Raw genomic sequence first — 15,397 nt, 5'->3', positions numbered from 1 at the left:
CATGCATTATGCATATATGTCTCATGTATCCGTACATATCACTACCTAACACATGTATCTAACCCTAAACCCTAATGCCAACGATCGATCGGCGACGTGCAAATACAATAATACTTTTTGATTTGTTAATTTTATCATATAATTAAGCTGCACCTGCACTCCACCATTTTATAATTACCTACGCTGACTTTCTCTAATATACACATACATATCATATATGATATGAATATGTACTAGTGCCTATCACGGAATAATAAGCAACTATAAATACCTCCAAAGTACTGCTTCTTTTTCAGCATCCAAATCCAATCCAATTACTTATACCAATTAATTCCATCGAAATCATATATATTTTATATCCAACCCCACATCTGAAGTACTTATATCATCACAAAAATGGCTTATACATCAAGCTTCTGTGGCAACATTCATAATTATTATGTAGCAGCAGTAATGCTGTTTTTCACAATCAGCATATTGTTCTTGCAGTCTTCCAATGCAGCGGCAGTTAGCTACAATGTGATGAAGTTTGGTGCACGAGCAGATGGGAAGACGGACTCGACCCAAGCATTCGTCAAGGCATGGGCATCGGCGTGCAGCTCCGGGCAGGGCAATGCTGTCATGTACATCCCCAAAGGAAGGTTCTTGTTGAAGGCTGTGGTGTTTAGAGGTCCATGCAAGACCAGACAAGTAACAGTTCGAATAGACGGAACCCTTGTGGCCCCCACGGACTATAGGGCTTTGGGAAACTCAGGCTACTGGATTTTATTCATTGAGGTCACCGGACTTAGGGTCCTCGGTGGTTCCCTCGACGCCAGAGGGGTTGCATTTTGGGCTTGCAGGAAATCCGGCAAGAGTTGCCCTGTTGGAGCTAGGGTAAGTACGCATAAATATGCACTTTTAATGATAATTACACCATACTAATTTAATATATTTAATTAACATAATACTAATAAAATAATAATAATATACGTATGTGCAGTCTATAACGTTCAATTGGGCAAACAACGTTCTGGTAAGTGGTTTAACATCGATCAACAGTCAGGCAACCCACCTTGTAGTCAACAGCTGCAACAATGTGGTCGTTCGAAACGTGAAGATCATCGCTCCGAGTGAAAGCCCAAACACAGATGGCATTCATGTGCAGAGCTCTACCGGAGTCACCATCACGGGCAGCATCTTGCAAACCGGAGACGATTGCATATCAATCGGTCCTGGCACCAGAAACCTCTATATGAGCAACATCAAGTGTGGTCCAGGCCATGGCGTAAGGTACAGTCGATCAGTCTTATTTATTTACAAGTTGGGTTTATTAAAGGCTGGTTTGGTATTGCTGTGCTTTGAAAAAAAACTGCTTCTGATGTGCTGTGAGAATAAGCGGCTGTGAAATAAAGCTGTAGAGTGTTTGGTAAAAATTTTTGTAAAAATGCTTTTGAAAAAAAAAAAAATAAACAGTATTATAGTATTTGGTAAACTTTTATGTAAAACAGATGTGAAAAAAAACCGGTTTTTCAAAGTTGAGTTTTGCAGCTTCTTGTTTTTGGCTTTTGTTCACCCAAAACTGTGAAAAAAAACTGAAGCTGAATGTTTACCAAACACGAAAAAAGCTCTTAACTTTTTTTTATACCAGCTTTTTTCAGAATCACCTCAGTACCAAACCAGGCCTAAGTAACACAAACTTGGGATGGGTTTAATTAGCATGTGATATTCTAATGGACTCCGATGTAGAAAAGATTAACTTAATAACCAACCTAAACACTGATTAAAAAATATAGCTTAATTACGAATTAAGGTAGTGCTTCTCATGATCTCTGAATGTGATCTGATGACTATATATAATGCAGCATTGGAAGTCTAGGCAAGGATCTCAAGGAAGATGGTGTCCAAAATGTAACCCTAACGAATGCAGTGTTCAGTGGATCAGACAATGGAGTACGAATAAAGTCATGGGCCAGGCCTAGCACTGGCTTCGTTAAGAACATTCTCTTCCAAAACATCATCATGAGGAACGTTAAAAACCCCGTCATCATTGACCAGGATTATTGCCCCAATAACCAAGGCTGTCCTTCTATGGTAAAGTTAATATCCTATATTATATTCCCTTAATTACATATCTATTAAATTAAATTAAATCCAAATGGCCCTTTGCCGCAACGGCGGAAACTTTGTAAGGGCTTATAAGAGTTGAGTTACTTCTCATATATCAATTGATTTTACGATGGAACCTCAATTTTATTCATATAATATATAATCTGGGTAGCTTATTAGTTTTTCTGTTGTTGTAGAGTTCGGGTGTGAAGATTAGTCAAGTGACATACAGAAACATACAAGGGACGTCGGGAACGGCAGAGGCAGTAACATTTGAATGCAGCCCTAGCACTCCATGTACAGGGATTAGATTGCAAGACATCAAGCTTACATATCTGAATAAGGCTACCACGTCATCGTGCAAGAACATTAGTGGAACCAGCACTGGACTGCTTATGCCAGATTCTTGTATATAGATAATTGATCTATATATTATTAAGGTAATTATGTACGTGTATCGTATGTGATTTGACAACAGCATAGGACATATATCGAGCAGGTTGTATGATTGTATCAAGATTAATTACCACTGATCAATGGTGATGGATTTGCACACCACACCACATGGATGCAGTTATTTGTAGAGCTTCCATGGTTGAGTGTTGCTTGGAGTATATCAATCCTATTGAAAGTGGATATATCTCTACGTATCGATTTTCTGAAATATTGTAATGAGTTTTTATTTTCCCATCACAAAGAAGAAATTAAGAGGGTATAGTCAAATTAGGATTTGATAGAATTTTAATAGATTTTAAAATAGGTGTAGTCAATTAGGATTCTTAAAGACTATCAAAGATTTTGAAATTATGGTGTTGTCAAATTAGGAGTTAAAAGGATTTTAAAAAATACATCCAAATCCAAGGATAATCGATTAGGATTTTAAAAAAATCCACAAATGTCTAGGTGTAGTTAGAATGCCACATATTTGCTAGGATTTTAATGGGCAAGGGATTTTGATAGATTTAAGGATGGGTAGCATAAATACCAAATGCCATAAAAAACCCAACCCTCCCCCTCTGATTTATTTTCACGCCATACCAAATAGAAGATGAACAGTTCGTAAGAATATGCCAAAATCTATATAGAATTTTTTTTTTTTTGAACAAAAAAATTATATAGAATTTTAGAGTCTATTAAAATATTTTTAATTCTGTCACTTAATTTTTTTTTATCAAAATCTTCTAAAATTCAAATTTATTACAAATTGCATCCGTATTTGATGATGCAGTTAAATAAATTGCAAACAGGAAATTTTCTGAAGTATAATATGAACTTATAAAACAGTTTCAATTTGTATATGAACTAAATTTTTTAAACAGTTTGTTATACCGATTTTAAGCAATTTGTCATAAATTAAAAAATATATATATGTTCATCTAACGTCCTTCACTGCAAATTATTCAATTTAAAACTGACACTAAGGCATCAATTAATGAACACATGCAAAATATGGATCCAATATCGCTGGTCAACTGATTTTCAACATAAAATAAACATGGATTGATCACTGGTCAATCGCAATTTAATTAGAATAAAGAGAAATCAGCAGTACAGTCATCAGATTGAAATCGAATGAAGGTGATGATCTCAAACATGCACTTTAAGTAATTAGATGATAACTACGGAATCAGCACGTACGGTCAAAACTTAATTAACTTTGATTGTTTGGGAGATGATCTGCTGCTGCTTACAATTTGCACACACGTTTTTAGGGTATTTGGGGATTTTTTTGGATATTATTTTTAATCGTCAATTTTTATTTAGAAGTATAAAAATTAAAAGTTTAACGATTACAATCTTTGAAATATTTAACTATTCTTTTACACCAGTACTCCGAAACACTCAAAGAATTTTGTTTGTGTTATTTGACTGACCGACTCTATTCTGGTAAGAGTATCATCATCATGTCTCGCACACGAATGTCCGTACCCCTATTTGACCGGAAAGCAGAGAAAGAAATAAAAAATGGAGAACCGCCGCGCGCAGTCTCGGATCTTGATACTCAGTCAAAAGAGGCTGCATGCCTAACTAATTGTATAATTACATATGCCAATGGCTATGTTATTTTCCTTCAACAAACATTAGGCACATGTCAACTTCATAGTTTGCACACAGAGTCACTCACACATGCCTTTTTTAAACTTAGCAGTAAAAGATAAAATACATATGTGAAATGAAACAAACGTAGATTAATCTACAAACGGTTAAAAGTTTAATGTTTTTCATTAGGTTAAATCAAATTTAATTTCATATATAGTAATCTACAGTTAAAATTTTGGAAGACTCCTAAAAGTTTAGGTTTGGAGAGAAAGAGGGGTTCCTCCTTAGTCTCAGATTTGTAATATACAATATAGTAATGCAAGAGAAACTAAAATTTTAAATTAAATTTATAAAATTTAGTTTGAAAATTTAATGTTCCTAACATTATCCTATTATATATTACTAATCTGAGATTACAGATCAGCCCATGTTTCTCTCCAAATTGTTATACTATGCATTTGTCTAATTATTATTACCCTATACAATATCCAAATTGTTTTTTTATTTGCCTACGTAATTGTGAGACCTACGTCATTGACCTTTATCAAGTGCCAAGCCAAGTGGTGTGCATAGAATTCAGATATTTTCTAGATTTTGCAATTCTAAATCCACGGATCAAGAAATTTGAACTGTTGAAAAGAGGAAGAGAGAACTTTAATTCATGTAAGTTGAGCTAGTGAGACCATCTCCAATCCTGACCTAAAACCTAAAAATATTTAGCCCATAAAATTTAGGTTTTAGCCCAGAAACAGCTTTTCTACTCCAACCCTTTTGGCCTAAAATTTTAGCCTCAGATTATCAAAAAATGAATTAAGGCTATTTTTTTTTAAATTAACTTTTTAAAAAAAAAAATTATGTAGACTATCCTAAATTAATTTTATGAATATTTTAACCTAAAAATATTTAAATTCCGATAAATTTTGAAAAATCACTAAATCAATACATGAAAATCATGATAAACCACATAAACTTAAAAAAAAAAAAATTATTCTAGCCGTTGGAAAAAATATTTAAATTCCGATAAATTTTAAGATTATTCTAGCCATTGGATTTAAATTTGGACCGTTAGATTTTTTTTTTTTTACCGTTAGATCTTTTCTAGATTTTGCAATTCTAAATCGACGATCAAGAAATTTGAACTGTTGAAAAGAGGAAGAGAGATCCGAACTTTGATTCATGTAAGTTGAGCCCGTGAGAGCTGTAGGATTGATGAATGATTCAATGCAGCTGGCAGTCATTATCAACAAAGTTCCATTCATCAAATTCCTTCCGACTTTATATATTTTCAAACTTGGGATTGAAAATTCAAATGGATTCTTATTCACATGCTACATAGTGCTATACAACATTACCCTCAATTCTCTTAAGCCATTTTAGTTGTTGTAAACAAAATAATTAATTGTTTTTGTAAACAACTAAATAATTAATTTTCTATTGACTTCTTTTTACCGAGCATCTTCAATAAATATGTCAATTTTTTTTATTTAAATGCTTAATTGATGGTTGATGTGTTATTTTGAGGAATGCTATCAAATTTATTTGTATTCCAACTAGTATGTTAATTATTATTTTACTACCATATAAGGCCCGTTTCAAAATAAAATAAACAGTAAAATCATTTTTAAAGCTTTATATTCAGGTGGATTATGGGACGTACCAATTAAAAAATAAATAAAATGCAAATTAAGGTAGTGTTGAAATTGACGCTAGAAGCCTTGTTGCCATTCCAGGTCAACTAAAAGATTGTTCGATTGGAGTAATATTTGCTGTCAAAAGTGATTAGTTAACATTTCACTTAAGAATTGACATCTTTTTTGGATATGATCTAAACTCTGCAATTTGCATATTGTTTGGGGTGTGCTCATTGTTCCTAAACACTAAACCCAACCCAACCTAAATGTTTGGGCTAAAAGCCAAAAGTCAAACTCAAGCCAAATTCCGTAAAAAAATTAGCCCAGGATTCGGCGTAGGCCCCACCGGTGCACCTAAAACCGGGCGTTTGTGCGCCAAACACCCCCACCCACTCACCAGACGCACTATCAAACTGACTGGGCCCCACCCACGTGGGCATGCCGGCCACGTTCCCTAGGCGCACCAACGGCTCTATTGATTCGACGGATGGAATCAACAGGCCGTTGGTTGATCCAATAGCCTAGATTCAAACTTCTTTTTTATATTTTTTATATCAACGGCTGAGATCGAATATAATCAAATCTAACGATAAAAAAAAATCTAACGGCCCAAATTTAAATCTAACAGCTAAAATAATTAAAAAAAATATTTAACTCAAAATTCACCCAAAAACTCTATAAATACCTATATTTGTTCAAACATTCACACCAAACTCACTTTTTTCTTACAATTCTTCCAATTTTTCTTTCTACCATTTCTTCCCATTTCCAAAATTTTCAAGATGGCAAGAGAGCATATTAGAGGTCGTAATTGGACCTATGAGGAAGGTTGCTTTATGCTTTGCATGAGTTTCTATTAGCGAAGATGGTGCAGTTGGCACGAATCAAAATAAAAAGGTTCTGTGGGATAAAATCATTGAAAAGTTCCATGAAAATTGCAACGGCGGCAGGAGGGAAGGTGGTGGTCTTTACGATCGATGGAAGACTATCAACAAAGCATGCACTTTATGGAAGGGAAGTTTGGAGAAAGCCGTGGTTGAAATGGCTAGTGGAATGAGTGCCGCATAAATTGTGAGTTTTTTTGTTGATATTTTATTTGTCATGTACATAATATTATTTTGCAACTAATTATTTTTATGTATTTTTTGCATAGGGTGACAAAGCAATGGCAATTTACATGACAAGAGTAACACCAAAAAATCAACCTTTTAAGTTGCATCATGCTTGGGACGTCCTCAAGGATTGTCCGAGGTAGGCAACCGATGCAGACCAATAATGGGGAAGATTATTTCAATGTGAAGCTGCACCGACAAATGATGGAGATGAAGGTGTTAATGAAGGTGTCGATGAAATGACCACAACTTCTTCTATTGCAAGGCCCCTGGGAAGAGATAAACAAAAGGAAGCAAAGAGAAAAGGGAAGTCCCAAGAGCCAATGAGTGGACACATTGCTACCGGATTTGCAAGACTGTCCGAAATCCATAACTCTCGGCAAGAAGAAGTGGCCCGAATGCGTTTAGCCATGAAGGAAGAAGGGGATAGGGAGCAAGAAAGGTTCAAAATTAATTTCATGATTGAGGATCTCAACAAATACACTCCAGAGAGGAAGAAGTTCCTACGTGGTAAGCAAAATGAAATTTTGCAAAAGTATGCTACAAGGAGTATATTTCAAGATGATGAATGACCTCAAGGCTATATCCCAAGTCCACCATCAAGTCCACCACCAAGCCAAGATGGTGGATATCATTATTAAGTTTATGTAGTTTATGAATTATTGATTGTATTAAGTTTATGTGGTTTATGTGGTTTATGAATTGTCGTTTGTATTAAGTTTATGTACTTTATTAATTGTCGTGTGTATTAAATTTATGATTTATTAATTATTGTTTCTATTAATCTAGATGTCTTCAATAATTATTGTACTTATTATTGCACACTTGGATGTATAATAGATGCCTTCAATAATTCAAACGACATTCAATAATTTTGACAACGTATTAGACAAAAGACTTCGCACAAGAAAACACTTCAATTTATTACTAGAAAATACCAACATAGTACACTTAAAATTATTACATAAAATAACAACTTAGCACACTTAAAATTAACAAAAGAACACATTAATACACCAACCTCATCAACGTTCACCTTCTCGGCGCCATATATGCTCAACCAAATTCTTGCGAAGTGTGTCATGACCTTGAGGAGCTTGAATTATATTTAAACGTATCATATACTCACTCAATGTAACCATATCCTGTCAGGTCCAATATGTGGTTGCAGTAAGATATTCAACATCTCTTACCATAACTCTTGCATATGTTGGTTGGTCATCATTCACATCTTCATCTGAATCTTCTTCAATTTCGATGTACTCATTTTCCACAATCATGTTGTGCAAAATTATGCATGTCATCATATTGAATAGAGGTCTTCGGTATGCCACAATCGTGCAGCCCTTCTAATAATGGCTCATCGAGCTTGTAGGATCCCGAACGTTCTCTCCACATCCTTCTTGTAAGACTCTTGCCTTTGCGAAAATAATTTCTTCTACGCACTATCGGGATGAGAATAACTTTTGACAAAGGTAGACCAACTAGGATAAACACCATCAGTTAGGTAGTAACCTAGCTTATATCTATTACCATTTACTTTGTATCGAAAGTCTGGTGCCCATCCATTGACAACATCATTGAACAAAGGAGAAGACCAAAGAACGTTGATATCGTTGTTTGATCCAAGAGCGCTGAAGAAAGCATGCCAAATCCATGTGTCGTAAGACGCCACAACCTCGAGCACTATGGTTGGCTTGTTATGATGGCCCTTGAATTGGCCAGCCCAAGCAGTAGGATAATTTTTCCACTTCCAACGTATATAATCAAGACTTCCTATCATGCCAGGGAAGCCTCTTTTGTCTGTCTTGCGTAGAAGCCTCTTTAAATTTTCACAATTTGGCTTACGGAGGTATGTGGCTTCAATTGCCTTACAGAAGCGCTTCAGGTTCTCAATAACAGTAGTCTCTGCAAGTTGGTAATACTTGTCAGTTGAGTCTACAGATGACCCATTAGCTAACATCCGAAATGCAGATGTGAGCTTTTGATGAGGTGATAAACTTTGTCAGCCTATGACATCTATCTTCCTTGCAAAGTAGTGGTCATGATTGACTCAAGATGCTTTCAAAAAACTTTCTCTTCATCTGAAACCGCCTTTGAACATCTTGAGCAGGATGTCTCGAAGATTCGATGAAATAATCTTTCATCATTCGGTCATAACACTCTTCTCTATCACACTGCACAAATGAATGCCCCGTGACAGAACCACGATAACTAAATTCGGCATGGTGCTCATATTGCATAAGTGAGTTTGCAAATTTGGCTTCTGCGTTGATCATTTCTGCATCCGCATTGTCAAGGCTTGCTTGGTATTGTGCCATTTGCATTGCCCTGCTACGCCTTCTTCTATCACCCATTGATGAGATATTGAGGATTTTTAGGAAACAAAAACACTTTAAAAGTTGAAAGATTGGTGAATATGTTGTGTGATGGTTTGATATTCAACCTGTGTTTATATAGAGGATGATTGGATGTTTCAGTTTCATGTGTGTAGGTTTGTGTTTCATGTGTTTTGTATGTATTTTGGTATGTATTTTGTGTGTGTCACGTGTTTCACATGTGTTTTGTGTGTGCTTCATATTTATCATGTGTTTTGTGTATGATGCGTTTCACATGTGTTCTGTGTGTCTTGTATGTTTCATGTATTTTGTGTTCATACATCTTTATCATGATTTTAATATTCTTCCATAGGGTTTCATGAGTTTCATGTATCGATTTAGTGATTTTTCAATATTTATCGGAATTTAAATAGTTTTATATTAAAATGTTCATAAAATTAATTTACGATAGTCTACATAAATTTTTTTTAAAGTTAATTTAAGAAAAAAAATTAGCCTAAGTTCATTCTTTACTAATCTTGAACTAAAATTTTAGATCAGAACGGTTGGAGTAGAAAAACTATGTCTGAACTAAAAATTTTAGGTTTTAGCTCAATGATTAGATATGGCCTTACCATATTGTTGCCCGAGGGTGTCCACCAGGAGTGTCTCCACACTCCACATGCCATGCATCTTCTTCAATTTTTCTTTTTCAATATATTTATATTTGTTGCTATCACCACTTATTCGTTGTTTATTAAGAACTCCTTATGTTTAAGGATACTGATTGATCAACATATACAACACATATACGTATGTATATATATTATCCTCTACATTTTTTTATATTAAATAATATATTTGTTAGATTAGATGTTAAATTAGGAAGCCGACGGGATTTGAATCCACTATAATGCAAAGGCAACACTCTTCTTCACAAGAAAATTTTCATTATGGCAGAAACACGAAAGGTACACCACTGTGGTAGATAACCACTTATCCTCTATATTAATTATTAATTCTTTGTAAATATATATCAAAGTTGGGAATGATTCTTTTCCTCCGCAATTATGGGGATGCACATGTATCATGTATCCTTCTTTATTTCTTCTTCTCAATACAACTCTTCCAAGACAAAAACAAAAAATTCTATATTATCTCTAATCTATATAAGAAAGCAAGAAGCTCAGTGAACAGATAAAGCAGTGCGATGAACAGTGAAATTTGGTGCCCCCAGATGCCGACAAAAAATTTGGCGTCGCCCCTTCGACAAAAAGATTTGAACTAAACTGCCCTTCGGTCAAAAAAATTCAAAAGCTGCCTAAAATAATATATCAAATTATGCAAGGGTAAGTTGATAATTTGATAATTATAAAATATAATATAAATATAAATAAGAAAAGAGAAAAGAAATAAAAAAATGAAAAGTAAGAAAGAAAAGAATAAACAAATGACAAAGTTGATGATGCCCACGTGATAGGAAAGAAAAATCATAAATATTGTGTTCAAAACATTTTAAGAGGCGCGTAGCACCGGTGATAAAAAAAGAAAATAACGAAATAAAAAAATGTTGAATCAATTCACAAATATAAATACATTTAAAATGTGTAAGTCACGCATAACACGGTGTGATTAAAAAATACCTTTTGCACACCGTTGTTTATTAAATATTATTTCTCAATTTTTAAACACTTAAGAGGTGTGTAGTGCCAGTTACAAAAAAATCTCTCACACGCGCATAATAATGTGATTCAATTAGTTGTCAAATGATTTTTTTTAACAAACAATGTTATCTACACTAAGGAGGAGGGAGGGTGGGCTTAGCCTCACAATGGACTAATAATAATATGATTCAATCAATTATTTATTAAATATTATTTTCTCTATTCATAATGTAAATTCTATAAAAACCGATTTTATTATGTGAAATCAGCTGCTTTAATTGATTTATGAGGGGTTTCTTCTACCATGATTCATTTATTTCAAATATTTGACTTTTCTTTTGTCAATTTACGCATACAAATACATTTAAAACGTGTAAGTCGCACGTAACATAACATGTTTCAAAAAATATCTTCTGCATGCATGTGAGCGCGTGCGAAGGCTAGTTATTAGTTATTATGTATTTGTCTGATTATTTATCCCACTAGACTGGAGATATTTGATTTGGAAAAGAATAAAACCCCTTTAAATATCAAATACTGATCCTTTGATATATGTCCATTATTGTGGACGGATATTCTTATGCGTATGTGTATGGCATGAATGAAGCCAAGTACATATATACATCTCACCCTAAACACATTCGTCGCTTTTAATAGAAAAACATTAGTTTTTTAGTCTAATAGTATTACTCTTCATTGGTAAATAAAATATTTCAAATTCAATTCTTATAAAAAACAAATTTAAACTATATTATTATGTGATTAAACACACTCAGTCACTCCCTTAATCTTTTTTTTTAACTCATAAAGATAAAGTAAAAAGCATCAAGCGACTCTCCACTGAGTCTCCTCTCCCGAGTTATCATTTCTAGAATTATAGATGGTGTTGTCAGCAGTAGTTTGTCCTTGCTGTCTGTCTCCTCATAAAATCTCAATTCTCATGTAGTTTTGTACGAGTTGAGTTGAAAAGAAATTTGTTGGTGGGATGTGGTTCTAAGTGTTACTCACTGATAAGGTGATAGTGATGATACCCCATCATTGATCAAGGTCTCAGCCTTTGGTTTTGGGTTTCAGCCTCAGCCGCATGGTATCCAAAGGTTCCAGCTTTTCAGATTCAGAGCACTAGAATAAGGTATAAAGCTTCACAATCAAGGTACTTTGTAATTGGTATTCAACTTTTGTTTCTTGTCATCTGTTGGATTTGGATTTGGATTTGGATTTAGATTCCTTTCTGGGTTCTGTTGTTTTCATTATTCAACGGGTTTTGATATTCCAAATGGCGAGTTTCAGTTTGCTTAAGTAGTTTTTGGATCAAAGAACTGGAATTCCAATAATTAAGTAGAGATTGGAAAGCATATTTCTTGTGATGCTATATATCTGCAGAATTGTGATTATTAGTTTACTGTGAGGAAATAAATTTGGTTGAAATTGTTTATCTGGTTATGATCATGGAAAAGTAGAATTTGAGATTGGAGAATCAGGATTCTGAGGACTAGGAAGTTGGATTTTGTTTGAGATCAACCGGTTTCTGCGAAATTGGTCATGGAGAGGCAGAGCAGTTTTCAGGCTCCAAGGATGGAAAAACTACCAAGTTTCAGTGGGGCAATCGAGCAACAGTCAAGTTCTCGAGGAGCGATGGAAAAACAGAAGAGTTTTCGCGGATTTATGGAGAAGCAGAAGAGTTTTCGGATAGTTATGGAGAAGCAGCTGAGCTTTATTGGCGGTGAACGGAGGAGGAGCAAAGAGTCACCGGGTAAAAGAGGTGACTCCCAACTCCATTTGGCGGCTCGAGCAGGGAATTTAGTTAGAGTCAGAGAAATTCTTCAGAATTGTAACAGCACTGAGTCAATTGGTTTATTGTCGAAGATGAACCAGGAGGGAGAGACCCCCCTCTATGCCTCAGCGGAGAATGGGCATGCTGAGGTTGTTGGGGAAATGTTGAAGCACATGGACCTTCAAACTGCATCCATCGCTGCCAGAAATGGCTACGACCCATTCCACATTGCTGTAAGACATGGCCATCTTGGTAAGATAGTAGTATGAATATCCATTTCATTTGTTGAAATTCATAATATTTTAATAGAAGCAGTTCTATAATGTTTATTTCATATGCAATGGTAAAAAGGAACACAATTTTTGTAATTCGGTGTTACAGAAAAACATATTATCTTCTTGAAGCTGGATTTTGAAATGTTTCTGGACTGTGCCTTCCTCAGTCTAAACACGCACACGAGCGCGCACACACACACACTAGCTTTTACTTCTCACCTTATGCGTCTGGTGACCTATAAGAGCCTAATTATGTTTAGGAGACTATCACATAATATTCCTTCCCCTATGCATCATTATGATTTGAAATTGTTTCTTTCTTTCAGAGGTGTTGAAAGAACTTCTGCACGTGTTCCCAAACTTGGCAATGACCACAGATCTATCGAATTCAACCGCCTTACACACGGCTGCTACTCAGGGGCATATTAATATTGTAAATCTCCTTTTGGAAACTGACTCAAATCTTGCCAAGATAGCCCGCAATAATGGGAAGACTGTGCTTCATTCAGCAGCAAGGTTGGGGCACTTGGAAGTAGTCAAGTCCTTTCTACGCAAGGATCCAAGTGCTGCTTTTAGAACTGATCTTAAAGGCCAAACTGCGCTACACATGGCCGTGAAGGGGCACAATGAGGAGATTGTGCTGGAGTTGCTGAAACCCGACCCCTCAGTTTTGACTGTGGAAGATAACAAGGGAAACAATGCATTGCATATTGCCACAAGGAAGGGCCGTATTGAGGTGCTTCCTCCTTTCTTTTCTTTCAATTTTATTTACTAACCTAATGAAATGTATAATATCAATGATTCAAGTGTTCGTCGTTTTAAATCCAAATTTCTATACTAGGTATGGGGTCTAGCTTCCATTTGTATAGGTCTTGAGAAATCATGTTAAATATTATGTCCGTGCTGATATTTTACTCAAAACGTATGCTACAGCTTTACTCTGAAGAATGGTTTCGTACTTTCATAGTTGGTGCTTAATTGGTGTATGATATTTGTATGCGGTAATGGCAACACTTGTAGTTCTCGCATGTGATTTCGAGTTCATTTGAACCTAACCAATCTGAAAATCTGCAAGCTAGCTGGTAATATAATTTTGTTTGCTCAATGCTAATGTCCTTCATGTACAGAATGTATGCCGTCTGTTGTCCATAAATAAAGAGGCTAGTAACATTAATGCAAGCAACAAGGCTGGAGAGACCCCCCTTGACATTGCAGAAAAATATGGGAGTCCAGAACTTGTGGCCGTGTTAAAGGAAGCAGGGGCCACCAATTCTAAAGACCAAGGAAAACCTGCAAATCCAGCAAAGCAGCTGAAGCAGACCGTGAGTGACATAAAGCACGATGTCCAATCCCAACTTCAACAGACCCGCCAAACTGGTGCCAGAGTCCAGAAAATTGCAAAAAAGTTGAAAAAGCTCCACATTAGCGGCCTCAACAATGCTATAAACAATGCCACTATTGTTGCCGTGCTGATTGCCACCGTTGCTTTTGCGGCCATATTCACAGTTCCTGGCCAATATGTTGAGGAAGAAACGCCAGGGCTTACGCTTGGACAAGCGCACATAGCAAATAATGCCGCTTTCATCATCTTCTTTGTATTTGACAGCCTGGCGCTCTTCATCTCCCTGGCTGTTGTGGTAGTCCAGACATCTGTGGTTGTGATTGAGCAGAAGGCAAAAAGGCAGCTTGTGTTTGTGATCAACAAGCTCATGTGGCTAGCTTGCCTCTTCATTTCGATTGCTTTTATTTCTCTGACGTATGTGGTGGTGGGCTCACACTCGAGGTGGCTAGCAGTGTATGCAACAGTTATAGGCAGCACAATCATGCTTACCACCATTGGCTCCATGTGCTATTGTGTCATTTTACATAGGATGGAGGAGAGCAAAATGAGGAACATCCGGAGAGCTGAGAGTAAGTCTCGTTCGTTGTCTATGTCTATGGCATCAGAACACGAGATTTTGAACAGCGAATATAAGAGGATGTATGCGCTTTAAGTTTCATTTGGGAGAAATGAAACACAACGGATCGGGTGACCTATGGCTTCACTAATCCGATTCAGATATTACGTATCTGAACTGATGTGAAGCATCTATCTCTTAACCTAGAAATATGGAGTATATATGAAGAAATTAAGAGCATCGGGGTTGAGCAAGTAAATGGACGACACATATATCTGCTTCATTCCTCATTTGTGATCTCTCGATGGTTCTTCTGTGTGTGGTATGTGTTTACCGTCTATGCTATGAGTTCAGACATCCATGGTTTGTTTGATCCTTAAGGGCTGTGAGCCTGTGAGGCTGTTGCAGATACTGAACTGAATGAATGTTCCATGCCAAGTTGCCAACTGCTGCTGCCCAAGTATTACAAGATTATAGATTATTGTGTGTTATCTGCAAAGTATTGTAATAACAGTTGATGTTTATAATTAATAATATTGACTACCCTTTTCACATCGTATTGTTCAGTTCGTCTCTTTTGTTTTTCTGCATTTATCT

General features: G+C 35.7%; 3 protein-coding genes across 7 annotated transcripts; 2 read left to right on the top strand and 1 right to left on the bottom strand.

Moving 5' to 3' along the window:
• Positions 1-304: 304 nt before the first annotated feature.
• LOC126605129 (polygalacturonase-like) lies at positions 305-2,732 on the top strand. Its single transcript, XM_050272498.1, has 4 exons — positions 305-876; positions 983-1,272; positions 1,845-2,073; positions 2,286-2,732. The coding sequence occupies exons 1-4, from the start codon at positions 397-399 to the stop codon at positions 2,502-2,504; spliced, it is 1,218 nt and encodes a 405-aa protein (XP_050128455.1). The 5' UTR covers positions 305-396; the 3' UTR covers positions 2,505-2,732.
• A 5,577-nt stretch (positions 2,733-8,309) lies between these two features.
• LOC126602652 (uncharacterized) lies at positions 8,310-9,228 on the bottom strand. Its single transcript, XM_050269568.1, has 2 exons — positions 8,925-9,228; positions 8,310-8,809 (listed from the first exon to the last, which is right to left on the bottom strand). Exons 1-2 carry the CDS (start codon positions 9,226-9,228, stop codon positions 8,310-8,312), a joined length of 804 nt encoding a protein of 267 aa, XP_050125525.1.
• A 2,446-nt stretch (positions 9,229-11,674) lies between these two features.
• LOC126604049 (ankyrin repeat-containing protein At5g02620-like) lies at positions 11,675-15,352 on the top strand. 5 transcript variants are annotated; one of them, XM_050271114.1, is made up of 4 exons: positions 11,675-11,985; positions 12,314-12,879; positions 13,229-13,638; positions 14,030-15,352. In XM_050271114.1, the coding sequence occupies exons 2-4, from the start codon at positions 12,396-12,398 to the stop codon at positions 14,894-14,896; spliced, it is 1,761 nt and encodes a 586-aa protein (XP_050127071.1). In that variant the 5' UTR covers positions 11,675-11,985; positions 12,314-12,395; the 3' UTR covers positions 14,897-15,352. The 5 variants fall into 5 exon arrangements, with proteins under 5 accessions (XP_050127071.1, XP_050127073.1, XP_050127072.1 ...); XM_050271116.1 differs by having other exon boundaries at positions 12,311-12,879; XM_050271115.1 differs by having other exon boundaries at positions 11,675-12,006.
• The last annotated feature ends 45 nt before the right edge of the window (positions 15,353-15,397 follow it).

Source organism: Malus sylvestris, chromosome 15 (genome assembly GCF_916048215.2).
Source record: "Malus sylvestris chromosome 15, drMalSylv7.2, whole genome shotgun sequence".
In the NCBI taxonomy this organism is placed as follows: Eukaryota; Viridiplantae; Streptophyta; class Magnoliopsida; order Rosales; family Rosaceae; genus Malus; species Malus sylvestris.
This window is presented reverse-complemented; position numbering and strand designations above follow the sequence as displayed.